Source organism: Triturus cristatus, chromosome 2_2 (genome assembly GCF_964204655.1).
Source record: "Triturus cristatus chromosome 2_2, aTriCri1.1, whole genome shotgun sequence".
NCBI lineage: Eukaryota > Metazoa > Chordata > Amphibia > Caudata > Salamandridae > Triturus > Triturus cristatus.
In genome coordinates, this window is record NC_140582.1 from 320,020,860 (window position 1) to 320,045,558 (window position 24,699).

Sequence of the window (24,699 nt, forward strand, 5' to 3'; positions counted from 1 at the left end):
ATAGAATAAGTTCCCAAATTACATCCTACAACTAGTTACATTTTTAAGTTTTCATTATGAATTCCTCAAAGCTTTCATCCGCACAGTACTATTAATGCAATTTCATATGATGATTTCATACAAGCAAACCCTAATAGTACTTCTAATGATCAACATATGTCAGTCACAAATGAAATTATGTCCAGGTTTAAACGAAGGACATACCTTGAACATATGCCTCAGAAAGTAGGAAAAAATTTGATCTCCGTTACAGGCACGAATTGCTAGGATCTAGGGATCAAAATAATGCCCCTTTAAAATAAAATGGAGTAAGAAAAAAAGTCCGATCGGTAATCTATTTTCTCAGATTTTCTAATCAGAGCCAAAAAGTTGGAACTATTATTAGCAGTTCTGGCATATATTGTTGTCTGAACCTAGTTAGAAGTAACACTGCCTCTATTAAATGGAGTACGTCTTTTAAGATGGCCGATTACTTAAGGGTTACATTCACCAGAAGCTTATATCTGTTCAGCTACTTAAAAAAAAAAAAATGCTCCATTGACAATGAGTATTTGAAACGTGTTGATGACTGGTCTGGCTATAGATAAATGCAAATCTATTATCAGCCACAAAATGGTAAAACCTTACTGGTCAAGACCCGCGTGAACTGTAATATAACTCATGCTGTGTATGCCCTATTTTGTGGACTGTATTATACAGGCAGTACTATCGAGCAGCTCTTAGAATTGCTGAACATACAGGGTCAATCAGGAGGGTTGTTATAAAAAGGTGCGAGTATTGAATTTTAAAGACTGACACACATTATAAAATATTTTACATTTGTTGGAAAATGTGTACAAAATAAGCTTCCTAAAGGAAGAAATCCTACGAAATTCTGCAACTTGAATCTCGTATTTGTATTACCCTGTGCACCTTGAAGTCATTGGGTCTTGATCTCAATGGAGTATACATTTCCGTCTTTACTAACAGAAAACCATATCTTGATTGTATTCGGTCAAAAAGATGCATCTTACCTCACAAGCCATATCGGTACTCCAGCCTACAGGGCCTCAAAATGTTCAACAGTCCACTCACAGCAACTGTATTGTTTGGCTTCCTTGTGGTTGCTATGGAGGGGTCTGTGGACTAAGGCAGGCATTCAGAAGCAACAGCAGATATCTTGGGGAAAGCTGCTGGGGCACTGCATTGGCTTGCTTGTGGTGACTATTCCAACAAGTACTGGCAAAGCCAATAGGCCTCGCCTATACAGAAGTTACTAGCTTTGCCAATATTTTTTTAGCCAAGTTGTACATCAGCGTGGCTGCAGGTCAGCGTGGCTAAAAGTTAGTGGGATAAAGTAGAGCAGAGTGGAAGAGTGTAGAGTGGGGTAGACTTTACTGATGTAAAGTGTAAGAGTGGATTAGCATAGAGCGGAGCGGTGTAAACAGGAGTGGCATAGAGGGCATTGCGTAGAGTGGAGTGTTGTAGAGCGGAGTTGATTGTCCTGGAGTGGCATAGAGTAGAGTTGTTTGTAGAGTGGAATGGCATATAGTGAAGTAGAGTGCTGTAGAGGTAGAGTGGCACAAAGTGGAGTAGTATAGAGTGGAGTGGCATAGAGTGGAGCAGTGGAGTAATGTGTCGTACAACAGAGGGGAGTAAAGTGGCATGGAGTGGCATAAAGGGAGTTGCATAGAGCATCGTAGAGTGGAGTACTGTTGCACAGTGGCATAGAGTGGAGTACAGCATTGTAGAGTGGAATGGCATAGAGTGGAGTGGTATAGCATGGAGTGGAGTTGAGCGTCGTAGAATGGAATAGAGAGGCCTAGAGTGAAGTGGCGTAATGTAGAGTGGTTCAGAGTAGATTGAAGTAGAGTGCAGTGGCATACAGTGCACTGGTTTCGAGTAAAATTGTACCAAGGAGATTGGCATAGAGTGCAGTCACGTAGAGTGGTGTAGATGCAGTGGTGTAGAGTAGACTGTTTCACAGTAGAGTGAAGTGGTACCGAGTAGAGTGGAGTAGTGCAGGATAGAGTGCTGTAGTGTACAGGAGAGTGACGTAGAATGCAGTGGTGTAGAGTGCAGTAGCATGGAGTGAAGTGGTGCAGAATAGATTAGAGTGGTGTGGAGTGACGCAGAATGTAGTGGCGTAGGGTTGAGCGGTGCAGAGTAGAGTGCAGTGCCGTAGAGCGGTGCAGAGTACAATAGATTGACGTAGAGTGCAGTGACAGAGTGCAGTGGTGTAGAGTGGCATAGTGTGCAGTGGCGTACAGTGCAGTGATGCACAGTAGTGACTGAGTTCATTGGCAGATAGTGTATTCTAGTAAAGAGTAGCAGATTGCAGTAGCGGAGAGTCAAGTGTCGCAGAGAAGAATAGAGTGGCGTAGTGTGCAGTGGCGTAGAGTTGCAGAATAGAGTGCAGTGGTTTAGAGCAGAATGGCATAGAGGGCAGGACAGAGTAGAGTTGCACAGAGTAGCACAGCGTAGAGTACGGTGGCGTACAGTGCAGAGGCATGGAGTAAAGTGGTGTAGAGTAGAGTGGCAGAGTAGAGTGAAGCGCATAGAGTAGTTGGGTAGAGAGCAGTGGTGCAGAGTACAGTACAAAAACTTGGAGTGGAGAAGAGTGGCATAGAGTACAGTGCTGTAGAGTGACGTGGCGTAGAGTGAAGTGGTGCAGAGTTGAGTGGCCTAGGCTGGCGTGGTGTAGACTGCAGTGGTAAAGAGTGCAGTGGTGCATAGCAGAGTGGGGTAAAGTGCACTGGCATAGAGTAGAGTGGTGCAGGGCAGAGGGGTGAAATGTAAGGAGGCGTAGAGTGCAGTGGTGCACAGTAGATTAGAGTGGCGTAGAGTGTAAGAGTAAATTAGGACAAAAAATGAACATCATAAACTAAATGTGCCATAAAGAGCAAAACTTAACATTAAACTGACATGGATTTGAAATGTGCTAACTTGCAGTAGGCAATCATTGTTACTCATGGAGGCCATACTAAGGCCATGAAGCAAGTTTTTTCCTAGCTAGAAGGGAACTCGATAAGGCTGAAAATGTGTACAACATGATTTAGAAGCTTGACTGTAGAATGACATGTTTAGAGATGTTGTCATAACTGCAGAATTATTTGGTTTAACAAAATGAATTACTTATTAAGCTTGAATGTTATGAACTTCCTACTTTCTTATGTTTCATATATAACTTGAATGGAATAACTTGTGCATTTTAAACAATAATGATTGATTCATAGGGGCCGATTATGATGTGGGTCGTAAGGCATCCGACCTTAGGTCGGAGGCTTTACGATAGACATCATCAGTTTCAATTCCGACCGGCTGATACAATACAGCTGGTCGGAACTGAAACCGACCAGTCAATACCGCTGGCTTCCGACGGGCTCAAGGAGCCTGTCGGCCAGCCGGAAACAGCCTTTAATCCATATGGATGGAGGCTAACACTGTCCAGATTCTGATGCACTGTTTCCGGCAGGATTTTAATGCCGGACTTTCCGAAATGGAAAACCTGTCGGGAAGAGAATTTTGAGGCCCCTAGCGGGGCCCTCTTTCAATTGCAGCCTCCAGTTGGGGGCCAAGGGGGCACCTATGGTGCCCCCGTTAATCCCTGCACACCATGGCATGCACCTTTGGGTGCCTGCCACGGGGTGCAGGGATTAATACAATCTCCCGTGTATCTATGGGAGCCTGTGTTACGGCCGTAACACAAGCTCCCACAGAGAAAAGGGAGCATGCGACCGCACCATGTGCGGTCGCATCATAATTAAGCAGTCGGGACTGCCGACCGGGGGACGGTGGGTCCCGTTTCCGCTACGGTGTCAGTCGCGGACATCGTAATAGGTCCATTAGTGTAAAAGATTGCATTACCCAACAGTGATTTTGCCTTTTAATTAATTTGTTTGTTGTTCTGGCAGTGAAACAAATTTGTATGTGGAAGGTCGAATTGTGTTTGAAGCCTATGGGAATTATGCCTGATGTTTCCAGAATCTCATCACGCAAGTATGGCTGTGGCTAACCATACGATAAAGTTTCATCCACATGTATTTCCATGGGAACGGAGTACCTGAACCTGCTTACCAAAGAACTTTGTATGCTGATTGGTTTGTGGAGGAAGAGGTCTGCTACAATGTTTGCCTTACTTTGCTATTTTTAAATTGACAGTTTGCTACTGCCACTGTATGCTGATCCATTTAGATTTATTGAGACTCGGCTGAGTCTTATGAACTACTCTTCATGGGATGTTCTGCTACTCTAATTTGGCCATGAAGTTTTTGTTCCTTTAATTTCACTCTTTTCTATCAAATTGAACACTTCATGGGTTCTTAAAATCTAAAGCTCTGGTTCTTTATTTTTCGAATACTAAACATATTTCCTTTAGGGAACACGCTTAATAAAATGTATCATTAGGATGCTTTGTTCTAACTATTTATTTTTTAAGAGATTTCTGTAAACTTATTTGATTGGTGGACTGGACTAACTAAATAAAGACCAAAGAAACAACTTTACTAATCTCTTAATGAAAAATGACCGACGCCAGGAGAACGCTGTTGCCGCAGGAGGGGACTACCAGTCCCAGACACCTTTGCCAAGTGAGGGCAGAGCCACTGCTGCACGAGCGCTACATAAGCGCCAGGGAGACACCGCAGCGCGGGACGCGCTGACCGACGCCAGGAGAACGCTGTTGCCGCAGGAGGGGACTACCAGTCCCAGACACCTTTGCCAAGTGAGGGCGGAGCCACTGCTGCACGAGCGCTACATAAGCGCCAGGGAGACACCGCAGCGCTGGACGCGCGCGGGCGGCGCCCGGGCCAAGCCCGGGCCAAGGGCGGGCCCGTCCTTGCCCGTCATCGCCTGGAGGAGACTGGACTGGGCCACCCCTCTTTCGTCTTGGTTAATCCTGCGATTACAATCAGGTGAGCAAAAGACATTGACTCAATGCTTCATACCTGTGCAGCTGTTTTCCAAGTTTCAACAGTCTAATAATGGGGAAACGTATTACTCCACCTGTTATGAAATCTGCCACAACAAGCATCGAGAACATGCTGGAAAGAGCTGTTAGTATCGTAAGCAATGAGATCGAACTCACAGAGAGGCGTTTATCCCTTGGTTTAGGGCAATCCTTGCTATCCTCAGGTTTGACTACCGACACTACTGATATTACTGCACGCAATGCTAATGCCCCTGTTTCGGCTTGCGAAGAGGAACGTGATACTATTATATCAGATCCGCCGGAACTAAATCCTGCAACATCTAATGTTCCGCCTCCAGGGGCAAAACGCAAGAGGAAACTTGGGAAGCCTACTTGCGCGAAAAGAAAACAACCAACTCGCCCAACTCTAAACTCGTGGATTCGTTCATCCGCCAATCAAACGTCCGTAGAGGCTCTAGTGCATGCCCCATTGACTACGCACGCCCCGTTGACTAAAATATGTCTACACTCAATTGGAACTCAGACTGACACTGATTTTCTGTTCCCAATTGTCACGGACAGTGAAAACCACTTTAGAGCTATTGATATGAATAATTTGCTTGGATTGATAACTGATTGTATCAAACCCTTACTCAATAATCTCCTATCTGTGGTGAAAGATTGTATTTCTGATGCTCAGTTTATTCCAAACCCACGGTTGATAGCCCAGATTACTGATATTGTTCCCCCAGTTGCCCCTAAGTCGCCTACCCTGATAAATGCTATAGAGCTGGTTCAAAATGAAGCCACCATCAATATCCCTACCAATTGTCAAAATACTGTTGCCCCTTCTATCTCAAATCTGAAAATTAGTGACTGCACGACATGTAACAAAATCCGTTCATGTCTAGACAAGAAGGGAATTATGGAGGTAAAAAGCCCTTCGAAAAACATTACTGGGACTAATTTTGCTAACCAACCAAACAATTTGCAAATCCCCTCTAATGCGTCTATTCCCCCATATAGCGGTGATGGCGTAGCTAATATCCAAGATAATATTGAGCATAATGCAGCCACTGATTCAATTCCTAAGATCCTTACTGAGGGAAATAATGTGCTACTTGATCTACCCCCGCAGGCCTGCCCATACGTCGTGGTTTTAGCTGGTGTTCCCTTTTTAAGGAAGGAACAGAAAGAATCTTGGGAGCAACTACGATGTAAATGCGTTGATTGGCTATCCAAGCACAAGCGATTTAGGCCATCCTTGATTGAAAACATCATCATGGTACGACGTGTGGGCTGGCTTGGAACATCTCCCAAATCTATCAAAGGGGATTGTATAGTCATTAATTTCCGCAGACACTCAGTGGCGAAAGCTATTCTAACACCGCAGAGGGAAGTGGTTAATCATAGCACTAGTATATGGGCACTACCTTTAGGCTATTTTTACAAACCAACATTTGAAACATTCTCTCCTAACCCTCACAATTTCACCTCAACTCATAATAGATTCACATTGTTGTCAAGTCTGGATTGCCAAGATTGACTGTCATCCTCGTTAACAAGTGAAACATTGAGTGATGCACCAGTACCAGGACTGACTGATACATGCATTCAGGTTAATAGACAGGATGCACCGGCCACAACGAAAGTTGACTCGACACTTAAAATTCTGAGCTGGAATGTCGCTGGTCTGGCATCTAAGTTAAATTCATCAGATTGGAGGGAGCTAATAAGTGGCCAGGATATTGTAATGTTTCAAGAGACCTGGGCAACCCAGGAACTGTCTATGGAGGGTTTTGAATGTTTTAACATTTTGTCCCCAATCCCCACATTAGGTAGGCCCGTTGGTGGCCTTTCCACCTGGATAAACATCAAGGCAGGTGGTCGTACCAGGATTGTGCCCACAAACAGCGATGTATTTCAAGCGTCCCATCTCCTGAGGCGGAAAGCCGGGAGACGCTCTTTTTAGATTGTGTATTTTGTGTATTTTAAACTTTACCTGCTGCTATTTGCTTGGTTGCACCTCGAGGGCTCCGTGTAGCGGATCAAGCGCTCACGTGACGCCCTCCTGCCGGCTGGCCACGCCCACCTTCAGGCCACGCCCCCTTCCCGCCCTTCTTGGGCGCCAGTTCTCGAGCGCTCACTGGGTTCACATCTCCTGGGGCGGAAAGCCGGGAGACGCTCTTTTTAGATTGTGTATTTTGTGTATTTTAAACTTTACCTGCTGCTATTTGCTTGGTTGCACCTCGAGGGCTCCGTGTAGCGGATCAAGCGCTCACGTGACGCCCTCCTGCCGGCTGGCCACGCCCACCTTCAGGCCACGCCCCCTTCCCGCCCTTCTTAAGCGCCAGTTCTCGAGCGCTCACTGGGTTCACATCTCCTGAGGCGGAAAGCCGGGAGACGCTCTTTTTAGATTGTGTATTTTGTGTATTTTAAACTTTACCTGCTGCTATTTGCTTGGTTGCACCTCGAGGGCTCCGTGTAGCGGATCAAGCGCTCACGTGACGCCCTCCTGCCGGCTGGCCACGCCCACCTTCAGGCCACGCCCCCTTCCCGCCCTTCTTAAGGGCCAGTTCTCGAGCGCTCACTGGGTTCACATCTCCTGAGGCGGAAAGCCGGGAGACGCTCTTTTTAGATTGTGTATTTTGTGTATTTTAAACTTTACCTGCTGCTATTTGCTTGGTTGCACCTCGAGGGCTCCGTGTAGCGGATCAAGCGCTCACGTGACGCCCTCCTGCCGGCTGGCCACGCCCACCTTCAGGCCACGCCCCCTTCCTGCCCTTCTTGGGCGCCAGTTCTCGAGCGCTCACTGGGTTCACATCTCCTGGGGCGGAAAGCCGGGAGACGCTCTTTTTAGATTGTGTATTTTGTGTATTTTAAACTTTACCTGCTGCTATTTGCTTGGTTGCACCTCGAGGGCTCCGTGTAGCGGATCAAGCGCTCACGTGACGCCCTCCTGCCGGCTGGCCACGCCCACCTTCAGGCCACGCCCCCTTCCCGCCCTTCTTAAGCGCCAGTTCTCGAGCGCTCACTGGGTTCACATCTCCTGAGGCGGAAAGCCGGGAGACGCTCTTTTTAGATTGTGTATTTTGTGTATTTTAAACTTTACCTGCTGCTATTTGCTTGGTTGCACCTCGAGGGCTCCGTGTAGCGGATCAAGCGCTCACGTGACGCCCTCCTGCCGGCTGGCCACGCCCACCTTCAGGCCACGCCCCCTTCCCGCCCTTACGGCCACCTATAACAATGTGCCATTTTAGAACGCGCAGCGGACGAGCGCAGCGGGAGCGCCGACTTCGCGCCGAAGTCGCGCATAAGTCAAGCCCGTCTGCGCCCGTCCGCGGCCGATCGGGGCCAGGGGCACGACACCATGCCAAAATCCTGTCCTATTCGCCCAAGGACCTCATCGCCCTTCAAGGCCCTTGGCCACTCCCGGATTCCGTCCATAGACTCGTCTCTTCACTAGGCCTTGCCCCTACCCTCCCCACACCTCCGCTACCCCCGCTATGCACCCCCCTGTTACCCTGCCCCCCCCTCGCCGATCCCTGTCCCACGACCCCAGCACTGTCTGTCATCCTACTTAATACCAGGTCAGCGGTCAAGCACCACCACGAGTTGTACGCCCTACTCGACACCGAGAAACCGGACTTACTGCTCCTGACCGAAACCTGGTACTGTGACTCCTCCCTCCCCGCCCTCCTGGCTACCCTTCCGCCTTCCTACGTGGCCCTACGTGCCGATCGTTCGGCGGGCAGGGCTGGCGGAGGGGTCGCCTTAATCGCCAGGTCAGATTTGCATTTTCTATCACTTCCTTTTCCCCCTATGCTCCCTGCTGACTTCTTAGTAGTCCGCTCCCTCTTATCCTCCCCTCCCATGACTTGCCTTCTCGTGTACCGCCCTCCTCAGCCCTCACCTTCATTTTTACCTGCTTTTCAAGACCTACTGGCCAATCTGGTGGTCAATTATGCCTCGGTTCTGGTGCTGGGGGATTTTAATTACTGGCCCTCAGACCCACACGAGTGCCCTGCCTCAAAGGAATTTACAGAATCCTTACTATCTTTCAACTTCGTGTCACATATAACTGTCCCCACTCACTCTCACGGGCACACACTCGACCAGGTCTGGTCTCTCAACCTTCCATTGGCCTCGGTGGCTGTCTCTCCATGCCCCTGGTCTGATCATGCCCTCATCTCCTTCTCCATCCTCCACAACCCACTTTCCAAAACCCCGCGTGCCAAAAACACCTGGGCGCGGAACTGGAACAGGCTGGATCTCCCCTCCTTGACCTCCCTGCTCCGCAATTCCATTCCCTCCTTCTCTGGCCTATCATCTGCCTCTCAAGCCAAGGCCATTAACACCTGGCTGGCTGGAGGTTGCGACTTAGTGGCTCCCCTACGTCGCATTTCCATTCGCCGACTCAAGGACTCCAATAGATGGTTTAACGACCACCTAAAAGAACTCAAACTGAGCGCCCGACGGGCGGAGAGGCAGTGGAGGAAAGATTATAGCCTTTCATCTAAAACCCACTTCCTGGCATCACTGGCTAAATATAAATCAGCAATCCTGGCTGCAAAAACCGACTACTTCTCCACGAAAATAACGTCTGCCGACAACAAACCCAGGGTAATCTTTGGCATTGTGAATGACCTGGCATTCTCTGACCGAACTTCGTCCCAAATCCCTCCCTCCCAGCCCCTCTGTGATCAACTCAATCACTACTTCTCGGACAAAATCACAACTATCAAGGCTAATATCCCATTACCCTCGTCTGCTTTTGTTGATCCCTCCCCCCCCACCGTCCAGAACCCTCTCACCCTCATCCCTCCCCTCACTCAGGAATCTTTTCTGGCAATACTTCCCAAAGTAAAGTCGGGGTCTCCGGCGGACGTCTGCCCCGCACGCATCTTACAGCAAATCTACTCTAGCTGCCCTGATCCCCCTATCGCCTTTCTTAACAGCTCCTTGGCTCAGGGTGTTGTGACCCCTGCACTAAAGGCCGCCACCATAGTGCCTCTGCTGAAGAAACCCGGCGCGGACCCTTCCATCTCGGCTAACTTTCGCCCCATCTCCCTGCTGCCCTTCCTGGGCAAGGTGATGGAACGCCATGTCACCGCGGTACTGAGCGCTCACATCGAGGCGAATGGGGGGCTGGCCTCTCGCCAGGCAGGATTCCGCCCCAGGCATTCGACCGAATCGGTCGTAGTCTCAGTCCTAGACAACCTCAGAAAGGGTATGGATGACAACAACCACCAGGCACTGGTCCTCCTTGATCTCTCCGCCGCCTTTGACACGGTGGACCATACCATCTTACTTGCCCGTGTCAAGGCGGCCGGCATCGGGGGGATCAGCTCTGGTCTGGCTCTCCTCCTTTCTGAGGGACCGCACTCAGGCGGTCCGACTAGGCGATTTCACCTCCACCCCTCTCTCTGTCACCTGCGGTGTTCCCCAGGGCTCCTCTCTCTCTCCCTTACTCTTTAATCTCTATATCTTTCCTCTTATCTATGCACTCCAGCAGCTGGAGGTCACTGTTTACAACTACGCGGATGACCTCCAGCTCATCTTTGATCTGTCCCTCTCTCCTCTCTCGGTCTCTAATTTCCAGTCAACTATGACATTCATCAGGGACTGGATGAACCACAACCATCTTAAACTGAACCCTGACAAGACCGAGCTGGTTCTCACTGGTGGTTCATCCAGCCCCTGGAACTCTCTTTTCTGGCCCCCCTCTCTTGGCCCGGCACCATCCCCCTCCACCGTGGTCAAAACACTGGGTGTTAAAATGAATAATCAGCTCACTCTTCACTCACAAATCAGTTCCGTGGTTTCCTCCTGTTTCCTCACTCTCCGAACTATCCGCTCTGTCTCCCGCTTCTTCTCTCCCCAGGCACTTAAGATCATCATAGCCGCCCTGGTAATCTCACGATTGGACTACGCCAACGCCCTCTATCATGGCATTCCAGCGTACAGCCTGCGTAGACTCCAAACCATCCAGAACCAGGCGGCCAGGCTGATATACAGCCTTCCACGCTACCACCACTCCACCCCCCTTCTAAAAAAGCTTCACTGGCTCCCCGTGAAACAACGCTCCCTTTTCAAGATCGGATGCATGGTTTTTCAGGCCCGCCAGGGCACTGCCCCCGCTTTCATCGCCTCACTAATTAAACCCTATGTCCCCGCTAGAAATCTCCGGTCTTCCTCCAAGTCCCTTCTCCAGACCCCCCGCTTCTCACGCAAAAAGTGGGGCGGTTCTAACTTCTCAACTCTGGCCCCTACTTTCTGGAACTCACTTCCAGACAATCTCCGTTCTGCAACTCAGTATCTCTCCTTCCGTAGAGACCTGAAAACTTTCCTTTTCAGCCAGGCTTTCCCCGCCTAATACTTACTCCACCCTTCCATGGTCCTTTTTCCTCAGTTACTGAACCTCCAGCGCCAAGAAACCGCAAGGTGTACGCCGCGCTCTACAAGTGTTTTAAATTAGAAATTAGTCCCTTTATACTCGGGGGGCTTCACTTTATATAATTAATTTTTATAATAACGATTTTAAAAATATTCCCAATATGAACTTTTTAAAGTTGTTTGATTTTATTTCAAAATTGGAAAAAGAATATGGCGCCCTAAATAAAGGTATATGTCTAGGTGGCGACTTTAATGTTAGGCTCCCCAGAGTCATTAATCCTGACATTCGACCCAATACTATTGGCTCGCTATGTAAGAGAGGTGAGCAGCTAATGAACCATCTAAATTCGCAAATTTTTTTAAACATCATGGAAATCGCAGCTACTGACGGATGTATTATCCCCACTTATAGAAGTCGGGGCTCAACCTCCACTATCGATTACATTTTTGTGACTGCTCCCCTCACAAATTACGTGTTAAAGGCAGAAGTAATTCCAACAATATATGGTGACCACAATCCCATTACCACTACCCTAAGTTTCACACGCCGCCCAACGTACAAATGTACGCCGGGAGCAAGTGACTTAATGATATCAACTGATAACCTCCGACTGGTGTGGTGCGGTATTGATAATAATGCACTATTCCAAACCATGATCAAATTGCATCAGAACCTGATCAATGCCTGCCTGAAATATAGAGAAAGTAACACAGAGGTAGTTGATGCCTTTTCTGAACTCTGTCTTGGCATAAAAAAAATACTGTCCAAGCCAACTAAGAATATAAATCCAGATCCGAGGTGGTTTGACGCAGACTGTTCTGCGGCCAACAGAGCACTAAGAAAGGCACTTGTAACTAAACCGAGAGATAGCCTCCTTGTGCCAATATTGAGAAATAATTACAAGAAGGCTATTATACGCAGGAAGGAGGCGATCACTAATGATCACTGGACTAAACTTGTGCGTGCAAATGAACTAAAAAATGGTAAGAACTTCTGGAAAGCAGTTAAAGATATCAAACTCGTCGGAAACATATCCATACCGACTAGCTGTAACATCTCTAGCGAGTCTTGGGAGGCTCATTTTAGTAAAATTTATGCTGCCCCCATTATTTGGGATCCTAGGGAGTTTACATATACTGCAAACATTTCATTTGATTTATCTGAAGTCGAAGAAGCCATTAGCCAAAGTCTGGGAGGCAAAGCCCCCGGCCCAGACGGCCTTCCGATCGACCTCATTAAGAGCCACCCTGAATTTTGGGCACAATTACTTACGAATGTTTTCAACAATTTGACTAATTCATCCATCCCTGAAACTTGGTCCTGTAGCACCATAGTTCCAATTTTTAAGAAGGGCGATCGTTCTAACCCGAGTTGCTACAGGCCAATATCGTTGATTGACAACACCCTTAAAATTTTGGGAAGGGTGTTGTTCAACAAGATCAGGTCTTGGGCCGAGGATTCTAAAGTACTACACCCTTGCCAGCTGGGATTTAGGAGCAAGGTTGGCACTGTGGAACAGTGCCTCAACCTTAATCTAATTATTGGTAAATATACCGTAGCCAAAAAAGTCCCCATGTATCTGGCATTTATGGATCTTACGTCGGCCTTTGATTTTGTAAACAGATCACGATTGTGGCAAATCTTGTTGGATCTTGGGCTGGATGATTCCTTAGTTTCTTTTTTGGCTTATTTGCACAGAGACTTAAAAGCTAGGGTGCGCATTAGTATGAATGGTGAGATCTCAAAAGCTATTGAAGTAGGTAGAGGGGTCAGACAAGGCTGTGTACTGGCCCCCCTCCTATTCATTTTATACATCAATGATTTAACTAAATCTCTGTTGATCTCAACTGAAGACGTCCCATTGATTGGTGGCCATAAAATCCCTGCATTGTTATATGCTGACGACCCAGTTTTAATGGGGCGTACTCCTAAAGCTTTACGCACCCTGGTCCATGACTTTGTTAAGTTTATGGCAACTTTGGATCTGTGCACAAATTTTAAAAAATCCTTTTTAATGTCGTGTGGGTCTAAGAAATACTCCAACTTCACAATAGTCATAAACTCTAACCAGTTACTGAGCACATGCACTTTCCCGTATCTTGGCCTGCTCTTTGCATCAAATGGATTATGGAATGATGATATAGTTTATTGTAAACGAAAATTTATTAACTCTATTAATACCATACTTAGGTTACCGTAGCCAAAGAATATAGAGGTTGTGTCATCCATCATCAAAATGTATAGATTGCAATGCACACCAACTGTAACATATGGGGCGGAGGTTTGGGGGCATACAGCTAGCACGCCTATACAGCGTGAAGAGAATAGATTCTGCCGTAAGATTTTGGGCGCACCTTTCTTTTCCTCAACGTTTGCTGCCCATAGAGAACTTCATTTACCATACGTTGAGGATTTTATTAAGGCTCGCCCCATCTTGTTTTGGCTAAGAATCTGGAAGAACCCAGCTGCACACTTGACAAGGGAAATAATCAATGACTGCCTAAAATGTGATAAAGGGATGGATATACCGTGGTTAGCAGGGGTCTGGAAAAGTTTAAGTGCCTGAACATGGAACATCTCTTCTTAAACCCATTGCAACACAATTCTGTTAACATCAAAAAATTGGAAAAGACTCTGTATACCTTCTATAATGAAGCACGAGTATCAACTGAGTGTTCTAAAACCTCAGTTGCTAGATATATGCAGATAGAAATGTCCCCTGCTATGCCCAGATATCTTGTTAAACCTATTAGTTGCTGGGAAAGAGGTCTATTTTTCAGGCTAAGGACAGACACTATGAAATATCTGTTGTCATTTCCCATTGGGTTCACACATAATTTTAATTCAGTACTGTGCCCCTGTGATAACATTCAAAAGCAGTCAATGTTACATTTCTTGTTCTTTTGTAGTTATTACTCAGCCCCCACTAAAAAATTCCTGATCCCATATTTTAAATCTCGACACATTACCGATTATAAGGTGGCTTACGAGAAGGTGCTAGCTATTACCGATGACGAATTATGTTTAAGAGTTGGATCATTTTTAAAAACAGTGATGCGTATACGTAACTCTATGCACCCTGATTAATTGACCCTTTAAATTGCGTAACAGTTTTATGTCTCTAGTAACTTTTGTATATTATTTTATGCTGTACTTTTATGGATATGTTGTTTTTATCCGAATAAAGTTCATATTGATTGATTGATTGAACACTTTGAAAGAGCAATACAACTCTCATCATTGACTGAACTGTTAATGAAATTAAGTTTGAGATGTCTAACTTGCTCCTTGGCTCCTAATACAACTCACCAACCAAGATCCATCACTGAGGAGAAGAAGGATTTGGCACGACAAAAAGAACTTAACCCCGACTGAGTTAATTTTGGGTACAATCCATGCCATCAAGTGCATTGGCATAGAGTGGTGCAGAGTAGAGTGCAGTGGCATAGAGTGCACTGGAGCAGAGTAAAGGGACATAGAGTTCAGTGGCAGACAGTGCAGTGTTGTAGGGTGCAGTGGTGTAGAGTGGAGTACATTGGAGTTCAGTTGCATAGAGTAGTGCAGAGAAAAGTGATGTACAGTGAAATAGGGTAGAGTAGATTGGCATAGAGTAGTGTGTTACAGAGTACACTGGCGTAGAGTGCAGTGGCATAGAGTAGATTGTTTCGGAGTAGAGTGCAGAGGTGTAGGGTGCAGAGTAGCTTAGAGTGGATTGGTGGAGATTGAAATGGCATATAGTGGAGTGATGCAGATTAGAATGGCGTAGGGTGTAGTGGCATACAGTGCATTGAGGTACAGTGCAGTAGAGTGGCGCAGAAAAGAGTGACAAAGTTCAGTGGCAGCGGGCAGCATTGGCGAGTAGAGTGAAGTGGCAGAGTGGAGCGGTGTAACACTGCAAAGAAGACTGAAAACATCATCAACTCTTCCTCCTCTGCAACGCGACACTTTTACTCTTGAAATCAGACTCCAGAATTGTGATCCAATCATTAATCTAGTTACATCTCGACTGAGGCAGTACCTTCCTCGCCTAAGTCCCACAGTCCAACCTGAATAAACTAAGATATTCTTAATGCTGTGGCCCACCTGGTCAAAGGACTATAGAGTTTCAATAGGATCACCTTGTACTTCAAAGAGCTGTATTCCACCCCAAAACGCCAGCATCACTTTCAGAGTGTATTGCATCAATTTTCAGGAGGTAAGATTAAGCACCACACCATAACTGAAAAGATCAGGGTGTCCAGCTTCATATCACCGGCAGTAGCATTGCCAAGATGCAGACAAGAAAGCTCAAGAAGGATAAGAAAAGATTACAGGTGTTCTGCTGTGCACCGAGTATCTGGTACTACATTCCAATTTAGGTCCAGCTACCTCTGTTCTTCCTCCTCTTCCAAAGAGAAATAAAGAACCAACACCCCGTGCTTCTGTAACTTCTCCTGTTATCTCACATCTACTTAAGATTTGTGCTCCCTCTACGGCTCGCTTTTCTCTTTGCCAATTCACCCCCTGTACACCTGAATTGTTTTCTGTTATCCCTTACTTAATGCAGTACCCTTCTCTCCAGTACCTTATGAATCCCTACTCTGTACCCCTTAAATGCTCACTGCTCCTTTGCATCGATTTGCATTCTATAAATAGCCTAGTTACACATGTGTATTGCAGGACTGTAGAATCAGTGCTTCAGTTCGAACAGTTGTTCTCGATAAAACATACAATGGGTTGCTCGATAGCTCATTGTAAACTGTGTTGCCGTATTTTGTAGTGTGTGCAAAAACAGAGTTTTGAAGCACTCTTCTGGTTGAGTGTGTATTAAGAAAGTGCGGTTTACAGGTTTGCTTGCCGGTTGGATTCAAGATGATGATAGATATTTGTTAAATGTTATTCTGCTAGGAGGATGATAGGGGTGAGATGTGCATTTGGGGCCAGCAAGACAGAATATCCTTTCCTCAATGGTTACGGATAAAGCAACCATGTGGTATGAATGGAATTTAGTATTAGGGATTCTTGCAGGCCAAGATTCATTGTGTCCTCGTGTAACGAAACTGGTGCTCATGTAAAGCACTCGGATTAGTCTCGGGTCTAATTTGCGCTATATAAAACTCTAAAAAAAATAATTAAACAAATTTTGAAAGCGTGCATTTTGCTATGCATAAGGTTACGAGGTAGCCCATATCATTGGGAGAGCAAGTTCTAGTCCAGTATTTTAATCAAAAAAACAATGTTAACTAGAACGTTATTCCATTGACTCAAAAGAGGCGAATTCTGACCATAACGCCAAGAATTCATTGGATTACTGAACAAAATCCTGGGGCTGGGACGTGGAGTGCCTTTTTACATGTAACCATTAGATAGCCTTAGCTATGCAAGCAATCAATCAATCACCCGTATGTTTACTGTACGCGCTCTCTGCGTGCATAGTGTTAATGTTGTCGCTCTATGCCTGTCTTTTTGGTTAACACCCAAACTGAGAGTGCTGGAATGATTACTATCGGTTGTGTCTCCAGTCGAGTGTTCACTGCGGGAGCACACATTAGAGCACATTTGAGTATGAGGCAACATGATATTTGTTGGTAACGGAATGCTGAAACAAAAGTTATTTCTTTTAATACTGATTCACTTGGGCAGCATCTAAGGATTATCTTACAAACCCCCAAAACAAGTCAAGTAATATACAATTGCTTGAATAATATGTAGCATTTAAAGACTCGGTTGCTTTGATGAACACTTAAAGAGTTACAGATTAGCAAATGAGAATCTGAGGCACAAAAAATCTAATATTCAGATCGGCTGTGCAGTGAAAAGGGTGGATTTTCCGGTGAAAAATAACCTTGATTCTGAGATTAGACACAAGGTCCCTAGCATTCCGAGCTACATCATAAGGAATAGGGTATAAGATTACCCCTTGTTGCCAGATATACCTTTGTCGGAAGTGCCCAAATATTCATGTCCTGGGCCTGCATTTCAAAAATTGTGTGTTATGAGAATTGTAGTCATTTGCTCAAATCCAAATGTTAGGATAAATGTACATAATAACAATGATTTGTAAGAGAAAATTAGGGGCTGATACGTGCAGGTGGTGTGATTTGGTAGTTCTGTCCACGTAGCTTCGAGGTTCGAGTCCCAGTTTCGGATTAAACCCTTGGGCTTCCGGACAAATCACGTAATCTACCTATGCCAGTTCGCGCTAAATAAAACATGCAAAAAGTTACCCAATGTATAGAATGTAGCCCTCTGTGCTGTGGCTTACAGTTCGTTCATATATGCCCCGTGAGATTCATGCAAAGAGATAGTCTATGATTCCCCTGTATAGCATTCTCCTGACAAGTCGTAGGTGTTTTACGTCTTGGGTAAACAGAACAGTGTTTCGCGCTGCACTCACCCCCAGTGATGAGGAAGTAGGACACGACCACAAGAGCGTATACTGTCATGGCAGATGGCATATGTAACCAGGACGGCTTTTTGAGCTTGATGTTGGGGCATTCTAGCACCGCAAACGGGATTCTGTAAAGCGACTCCATACCACTCAATTCCAGAGACTCAGAACCGGGAACACGAAAGAAGCGTCGGTGCCACCTACACAGCACACACACCCCTGTCTCTGATAGAGAGAGAAAAGAGACTACATTTCGCTCTGCGAGCAACACGACCCTCTTAAAACTAGAAGATTTCTCCTTCGCGGACATACGTTTATCAATATAAGGAGAAACACATTTGTTTTTCTAAGAGAAAAAAACCGCTAATATTACGTATAACTATTACAAGTTTATTGATTAAAACATCTACCATATTGTCTGCCAGCAAATCAGTATTCAAAATTCTACAACGCAGTCTAGAACGTGTTGAACGTAGTAACAACAAACAGTTTATAAAAACGACCACAACGAGAGATCGTTCTCTGACCTTCAATAGGTGACGTACGAACACTGGTTATTCTAAGATGGCCGGTGCACTCGCTTCATGCTAATGGCCGCCTACGAGCAAATCGGCGTTGTTGACTGCTTCTGTTGGAAGTTGCAGCTACGTGTCCTTCGAGATTCATTGGACATGTTCATCCTTTTCTAACCTCTGTATACCAAAATATAAAAAAACACAAACTGTATAATTATATCAGTTCAGGTGTTTCGAAGAATTGCTTTTTTAGTTCAAATGTGATTTCTGTTTTTTCTAATCGCTTCTCTTTTTTTTCACTCTTTCAGGATCCAAACAACCACTGACCTGACGTGGCACTCCAAATGTCCATGCGTACCTATGAATTTAGAAAAGGGACGTGTTCTCCGGGGAACGTTATACGAGACCCAGTGGAGGCTATCTTTAAAACAAGCATTGGCATAGCCAATAGGTCTCGCTTTTGGGACCTTATAAGTGTTTACCCATGCAACAGATGATGTTGTTGCACCAAGGATATTGTGCTGCATAACTAAATACTTATGAGGTCCCAAAAGCGAGACCTAATGGCTATGCCAATGCTTGTTTTATAAGGTGATAAAATGTGCAATATATACAAACATGGGGTATGCGCATTGCACAGTCACATTTCCTTTTTTACCTCCAAAACTCCTGAAGGAAAAGTCACCCATCCAAGCAGAGGCACCGAATAGCGGAAAGGAAAATCGGAGCAGTTTACTTCATCATGTTATTGGTTGAGGAAGAAAACTGTAGTGAAACGCACATTACTTAAACAAAATCGTACCTTTTGGGCATCTCTTTGTAACTTCAGAGCTCTTCAACCAATATTTACCTTATCAGACAGCTCTAAAATATATATTTTACTGCTGTTAACTCCCGATTTGGTGAAAAATGGTCAAAGAGACCAAAGTTATTGGTGGGATAAAATTGGCATTTCCTTAATGGCAAAGGTGCAAATGCCCTTATGTAATATTTCCCAAACAAAATCGTACATTTTGGGCATCTCTTTGTAATTTCAGAGCTCTTCAACCAATATTTACCTTATCAGACAGCTCTAAAATATATATTTTACTGCTGTTAACTCACGATTTGGTGAAAAATGGTCAAAGAGACCAAAGTTATTGGTGGGATAAAATTGGCATTTCCTTAATGGCAAAGGTGCAAATGCCCTTATGTAATATTTCCCAACCAAATGTAAATGTCCTATTGGGGGCCAGGAGGGCTTCAGTGTAGACTGCCTCCAATGCACAGCCTTTTTGGTGTCCCACCTCACTACAGCTTCCACTGTCGAGTAATTATGAGCCACAATGTGATAGTATCAAGCAGATCACACAAACGAGGAGCCATAATTGTATTAAAAAGTAAACAACAGCTAGTCTAAACGTTCTCTCAGTAGAAGGATAACAAGGACATTAGCTGTGTGTGGGTTTCACCGCAGCCTGTACGTGCAGGAGAGAGTTCTTGAATTTATTCTTTTTTCTTTCTCTTTTATTGTTTCTTTTTCATTTCACGTTGCTGAGATACAGCGTTCAACACGCACAACAGCCGACACGTTTCGTTCCCTTGAGGGACTTCTTCAGGGCTGTTAAATACAAACAGATAAAATATACAAATATAAAAACATGACTTACAACAAATATACAGGACAATTTTTACATAGAAATGGGCTGATTTAATGCCCACATGCACAACAGACGACAGACCAACAGATTAACCAGCAACAATAAAAGCTCCTATTTACAACGTACATACGATACATTAATACTTGGTAAATACCAAAAAAGAGGAGAATTGGTCAAATAGGTCCCAGCCGGCACCGAATACGACAAAAAAGAGGTCCTCATTTTTATCTTCTTCTTCTTCATTACTTACAGTATCGTCACATCTATATACCAAGATATATTGATAAATTACAGTCCATTATCCATTAGTGCAAAAAAAAGAGAAGGAACGAAGTAAGATTAACACTTAGGGGCTTCAAGATGAGAAGGAACAAAAGAAGAGAAGTCAGGAGAGGAGTGGAGAAGGAAACCAGGCAACCAGAAATTATGGAAACATGAAGATGTAAAAAATATATCATGATCAAAGCCAGTATCAAGTCACAAGTACCGTGCCCTCATATCTGGGACGCAACAAAGGAGATGACAGACAGATGTGTTATATCACCCGGAGATCTGATGCAAACAACTTACAATAAAATACCCACCAAGAGATATAGGTGGAATCAGACTCTCTCCATGAAGTATATTTTAGTTCTGGGATTCCCTTGAAGGAAGCTTATCCCCATCTAATAAAAACTCCAACGTAAAGAAAGAAAGTCAGAAGTGGTTTCGTAAATATGGTGTAAGCTGAAGTTAAGCTAAAATTTAGATAGCAGAACCCATATGCTGTACACTTACATTATATTAGGTTGTGGCGCCGTTTGATTAGAAATAGCAATCACTCAATAATGAAAAGAAATTTTAGTCCCACTTTGAGAGTATCCAGATCTGCCACTGTATATGTTATACAGATTAAAAGTAAATCCCTCGCAGAGTATTCTGCAATTATAAAAGAAAAGATATGCTGAATAGAAATGAAGCCAACATAGCCTTTCCATGAGAGCATAACAAGTAATCTTTCTCAAAAGCTCCTGATTGATATAATAGGAGTCTAATTGGGTTGTGCATAATGTAAGAACTGCATTGAGAGATAAAATATCTTTCACTTATGTCACATTAAAACGTGATGGGAAAACAAATGACACCCCCTTAAGTAGGAATAACCTACTGAGCTAATCAGAACCATAGCACCTTCAAAGAGATCTGGTGTTCTTATTTCCCATCACAAGCGACCAGTGCTGAATTGTACCAAAAAAATGGGATGGGAAATAAGAACACCAGATCTCTTTGAAGGTGCTATGTTTCTGATTAGCTGTTTTATTGACATAAGTGAAAGATATTTTATCTCTCACTGCAGTTCTTACATTATGCACAACCCAATTAGACTCCTATTATATCAATCAGGAGCTTTTAAGAAAGATTACTGTTATTCCCTCATGGAAACGCTATGTTGGCTTCATTTCTATTCAGCATATCTTTTCTTTTATAATTGCAGAATACTCTGCAAGGGATTTACTTTTAATCTGTATAACATATACAGTGGCAGATCTGGATACTATCAAAGTGGGACTAAAATTTCTTTTCATTATTGAGTGATTGCTATTTCTAATCAAACGGCGCCACAACCTAATATAATGTAAGTGTACAGCATATGGGGGTCTGCTATCTCAATTTTAGCTTAACTTCAGCTTACGCCATATTTACGAAACCACTTCTGACTTTCTTTCTTTACGTTGTAGTTTTTATTAGATGGGGATAAGCTTCCTTCAAGGGAATCCCAGAACTAAAATATACTTCATGGAGAGAGTCTGATTCCACCTATATCTATTGGTGGGTATTTTATTGTAAGTTGTTTGCATCAGATCTCCGGGTGATATAACACATCTGTCTGTCATCTCCTTTGTTGCGTCCCAGATATGAGGGCACGGTACTTGTGACTTGATACTGGCTTTGATCATGATATATTTTTGACATCTTCATGTTTCCATAATTTCTGGTTGCCTGGTTTTCTTCTCCACTCCACTCCTCTCCTGACTTCTCTTCTTTTGTTCCTTCTCATCTTGAAGCCCCTAAGTGTTAATTTTACTTCGTTCCTTCTCTTTTTATTGCACTCATGGATAATGGACTATAATGTATCAATATATCTTGGTATATAGATGTGACGATACTGTAAGTAATGAAGAATAAGAAGATAAAAATGAGGACCTCTTTTTGGTCGTATTCGGTGCCGGCTGGGACCTATTTGACCAATTCTCCTCTTTTTTGGTATTTACCAAGTATTAATGTATCGTATGTACGTTGTAAATAGGAGCTTTTATTGTTGCTGGTTAATCTGTTGGTCTGTCGTCTGTTGTGCATGTGGGCATTAAATCAGCCCACATATTTCTATGTAAAAATTGTCCTGTATATTTGTTTTAAGTCATGTTTTTATATTTGTATATTTTATCTGTTTGTATTTAACAGCCCTGAAGAAGTCCCTCAAGGGGACGAAACGCGTCGGCTGTTTTGTGTGTTGAACGCTGTATCTCAGCAACGTGAAATGAAAAAGAAACAATAAAAGAGAAAGAAAAAAAGAATAAATTCAAGAACTCTCTCCTGCACGTACAGGCTGCGGAGAAACCCACACACATATAATGTCCTTGTTATCCTTCTACTGAGAGAACGTTTAGACTAGCTGTTGTTTACTTTTTAATACAACTCTCTTTCTTTGATATGGACGTTAAAATGATCTTCCCTGATAAAAGTTATTTTTGAGTGGTGCACCTGCTCTTTGGCTTTTGAATTGTTAAGTTCCTTTTGGAATAAGTACTGTGATGGTGGGTACTATACAGTGTGCACACAGATCCCACTGAATATAAAAGGGACATTACGTAAGGAGTATAAAAACAGGTTAGGTGCTGTTAATTGGAAGGTTCCACTGTCAGGTTTTCCTTTTTTTTACGTGCAGGAGAGAGCTTGCATGAAATAAGCATCTCCAAGAAAGGCACAGGAAATGGCTTTAATAAATCGGAAATCAATGCTATAATTCATGGTTTGCTAAAAGGTCGGCCATCGCTGCTCACCGTGCCTTGTCCAACACAGTCTGGATCCTCGGCAAAGAGGTTGGCGGGATGCACTGGCACAGAGGTAGACCTCAAAATCACGGCAAATTAAGAAACACACCTGCCCCCACGCTGCTGCGAAGGTGCGAGTCAACCACAGCGCCTTGAACCCGGAGCACAGCACTCTGACTGGAACTGGCTGTAAAGCCCACGAACCACAATCACTTACAGAGCTATGAGCAAATGTCAGGAGCTCAATTTTATAAAATAGCCTATTTGTATTTGACATAAATAGCTCAGTTGAGTAAAAAAATAATAAAACACAACAAAAAAAAGCCTTCCCGCCAGTGGTGGGAGGAGGGGCCATCGTACGCTAGAGTTAATAAAAATGCTACCGTCGGCCACAGCTTGCAGTGCATGTTCGCGAGTGGTGCGCGCGCAGCAGTAATCACGCCATATGGCGCCTCTGCTCAAGCGCACGCCCGCGCACATGCACTGCAAGCTGTGGCCGGCGGAAGCATTTTTTGAAGCCCTTACTTATAGTCTCACCAGACCAGCGCAAGCCCTGGGTCAGGCGAGGCGAGACCTAAAAAGGGGGTGGGGGGAGGGAGCAGAATAGTATGGTTGGCTATCATATTTGATTGCATTTTTAAAACTGTAACCAAACTTCATTGCAATGTTTAACTGAGTCTAAGACATATTAAACAGTGCCAATTAAAAGGAATTGGTTTTTTTTCGGGGGGGGGGGTACAAAGTTTGAAGACCACTTCCCTAGAGCCTATGCAAAAGAGTTCAGTGCTACCTCATTCCACCACCTTACTCCCAAGAAGGGGCAAGAGGCTGTTATCACCCCTCATTTAAACTTATTAATTCGAACCAACGAAAGTAAAGCATGAGAGGTGGCAAGTCTTTGCAGCTCTTATCTAGGACTATGCTAGGCCACATGCCTGAATCCGGTCATTTTTAGCTCCGTCTCTCAGATTTGCGAGATCTGTGCATTCACCATACATTACTTTGGGTACCAGTAACACATTCATCTGAGCGCCCTGAAACGACAACATTGCAGCACAGCGGGCAGCTTTAACACACTAAACAAGATGAAAACTGATTTATCCCGAAATACAACCGCAGTGCTTCTATTATGGGTGCATGCTAGTCAGCAAGGGTCTCCTTAAATGTTTGCAAGTCCTACAACAGGACCTTCTAGACAGGACAGGACCTAGATCGAACTCCTGAGGCGGAAGCCGGGAGGTTTTAAACAAAACTATTTTGAACTCGCATTGTTTTGCATATATATTTTATTGGCGTCCCTTCCCCCTGCCACTGATTGTGACTCACCTCGCTAGCAAACCGCTGCCACCGTTGGTGTCCAGAGCCGCATCGCTTTCCCTTGCGGTGCAGGAGGACCCAGGCAGGTTTCACTTGGCAGACATCTTGGGTGGGGGTCTTGGACAGCGCTCTAGTCGCTAGCAGGTCGGGGCCATAAAACCGATGATAGCGCGAGCGCGTAGCACCTAGATCGAACTCCTGAGGCGGAAGCCGGGAGGTTCTAAACAAAACTATTTTGAACTCGCATTGTTTTGCATATATATTTTATTGGCTTCCCTTCCCCCTGCCACTGATTGTGACTCACCTCGCTAGCAAACCGCTGCCACCGCTGGTGTCCGGAGCCGCATCGCTTTCCCTTGCGGTGCAGGAGGACCCAGGCAGGTTTCACTTGGCAGACATCTTGGGCAGGGGTCTTGGACAGCGCTCTAGTCGCTAGCAGGTCGGGGCCATAAAACCGGTGATAGCTCGGGAGCGCAGCGGACAAGCGCAGCGGGCGCGCTAAAGGCAAGCCCGTCTGCGCCCGTCCGCGCCCGTTCGGGA

At 44.8% G+C, this 24,699-nt stretch overlaps 1 protein-coding gene and 1 long non-coding RNA gene across 2 annotated transcripts in view; both read right to left on the bottom strand.

Moving 5' to 3' along the window:
• Positions 1–17,895, bottom strand: part of OSTC (oligosaccharyltransferase complex non-catalytic subunit) — a 33,726-nt gene extending 15,831 nt beyond the window's left edge. Inside the window, exon 1 of the mRNA XM_085641381.1 lies at positions 17,662–17,895. Coding sequence (XP_085497507.1) covers positions 17,662–17,800 — 139 coding nt within the window. The 5' untranslated portion in view covers positions 17,801–17,895. The remainder of the gene's footprint in view (positions 1–17,661) is intronic.
• A 316-nt stretch (positions 17,896–18,211) lies between these two features.
• LOC146862195 (uncharacterized) overlaps positions 18,212–24,699 on the bottom strand; it is a 63,337-nt gene continuing 56,849 nt past the window's right edge. The window contains exon 3 of the long non-coding RNA XR_014978109.1: positions 18,212–18,347. This is a non-coding gene — a long non-coding RNA (uncharacterized LOC146862195). The remainder of the gene's footprint in view (positions 18,348–24,699) is intronic.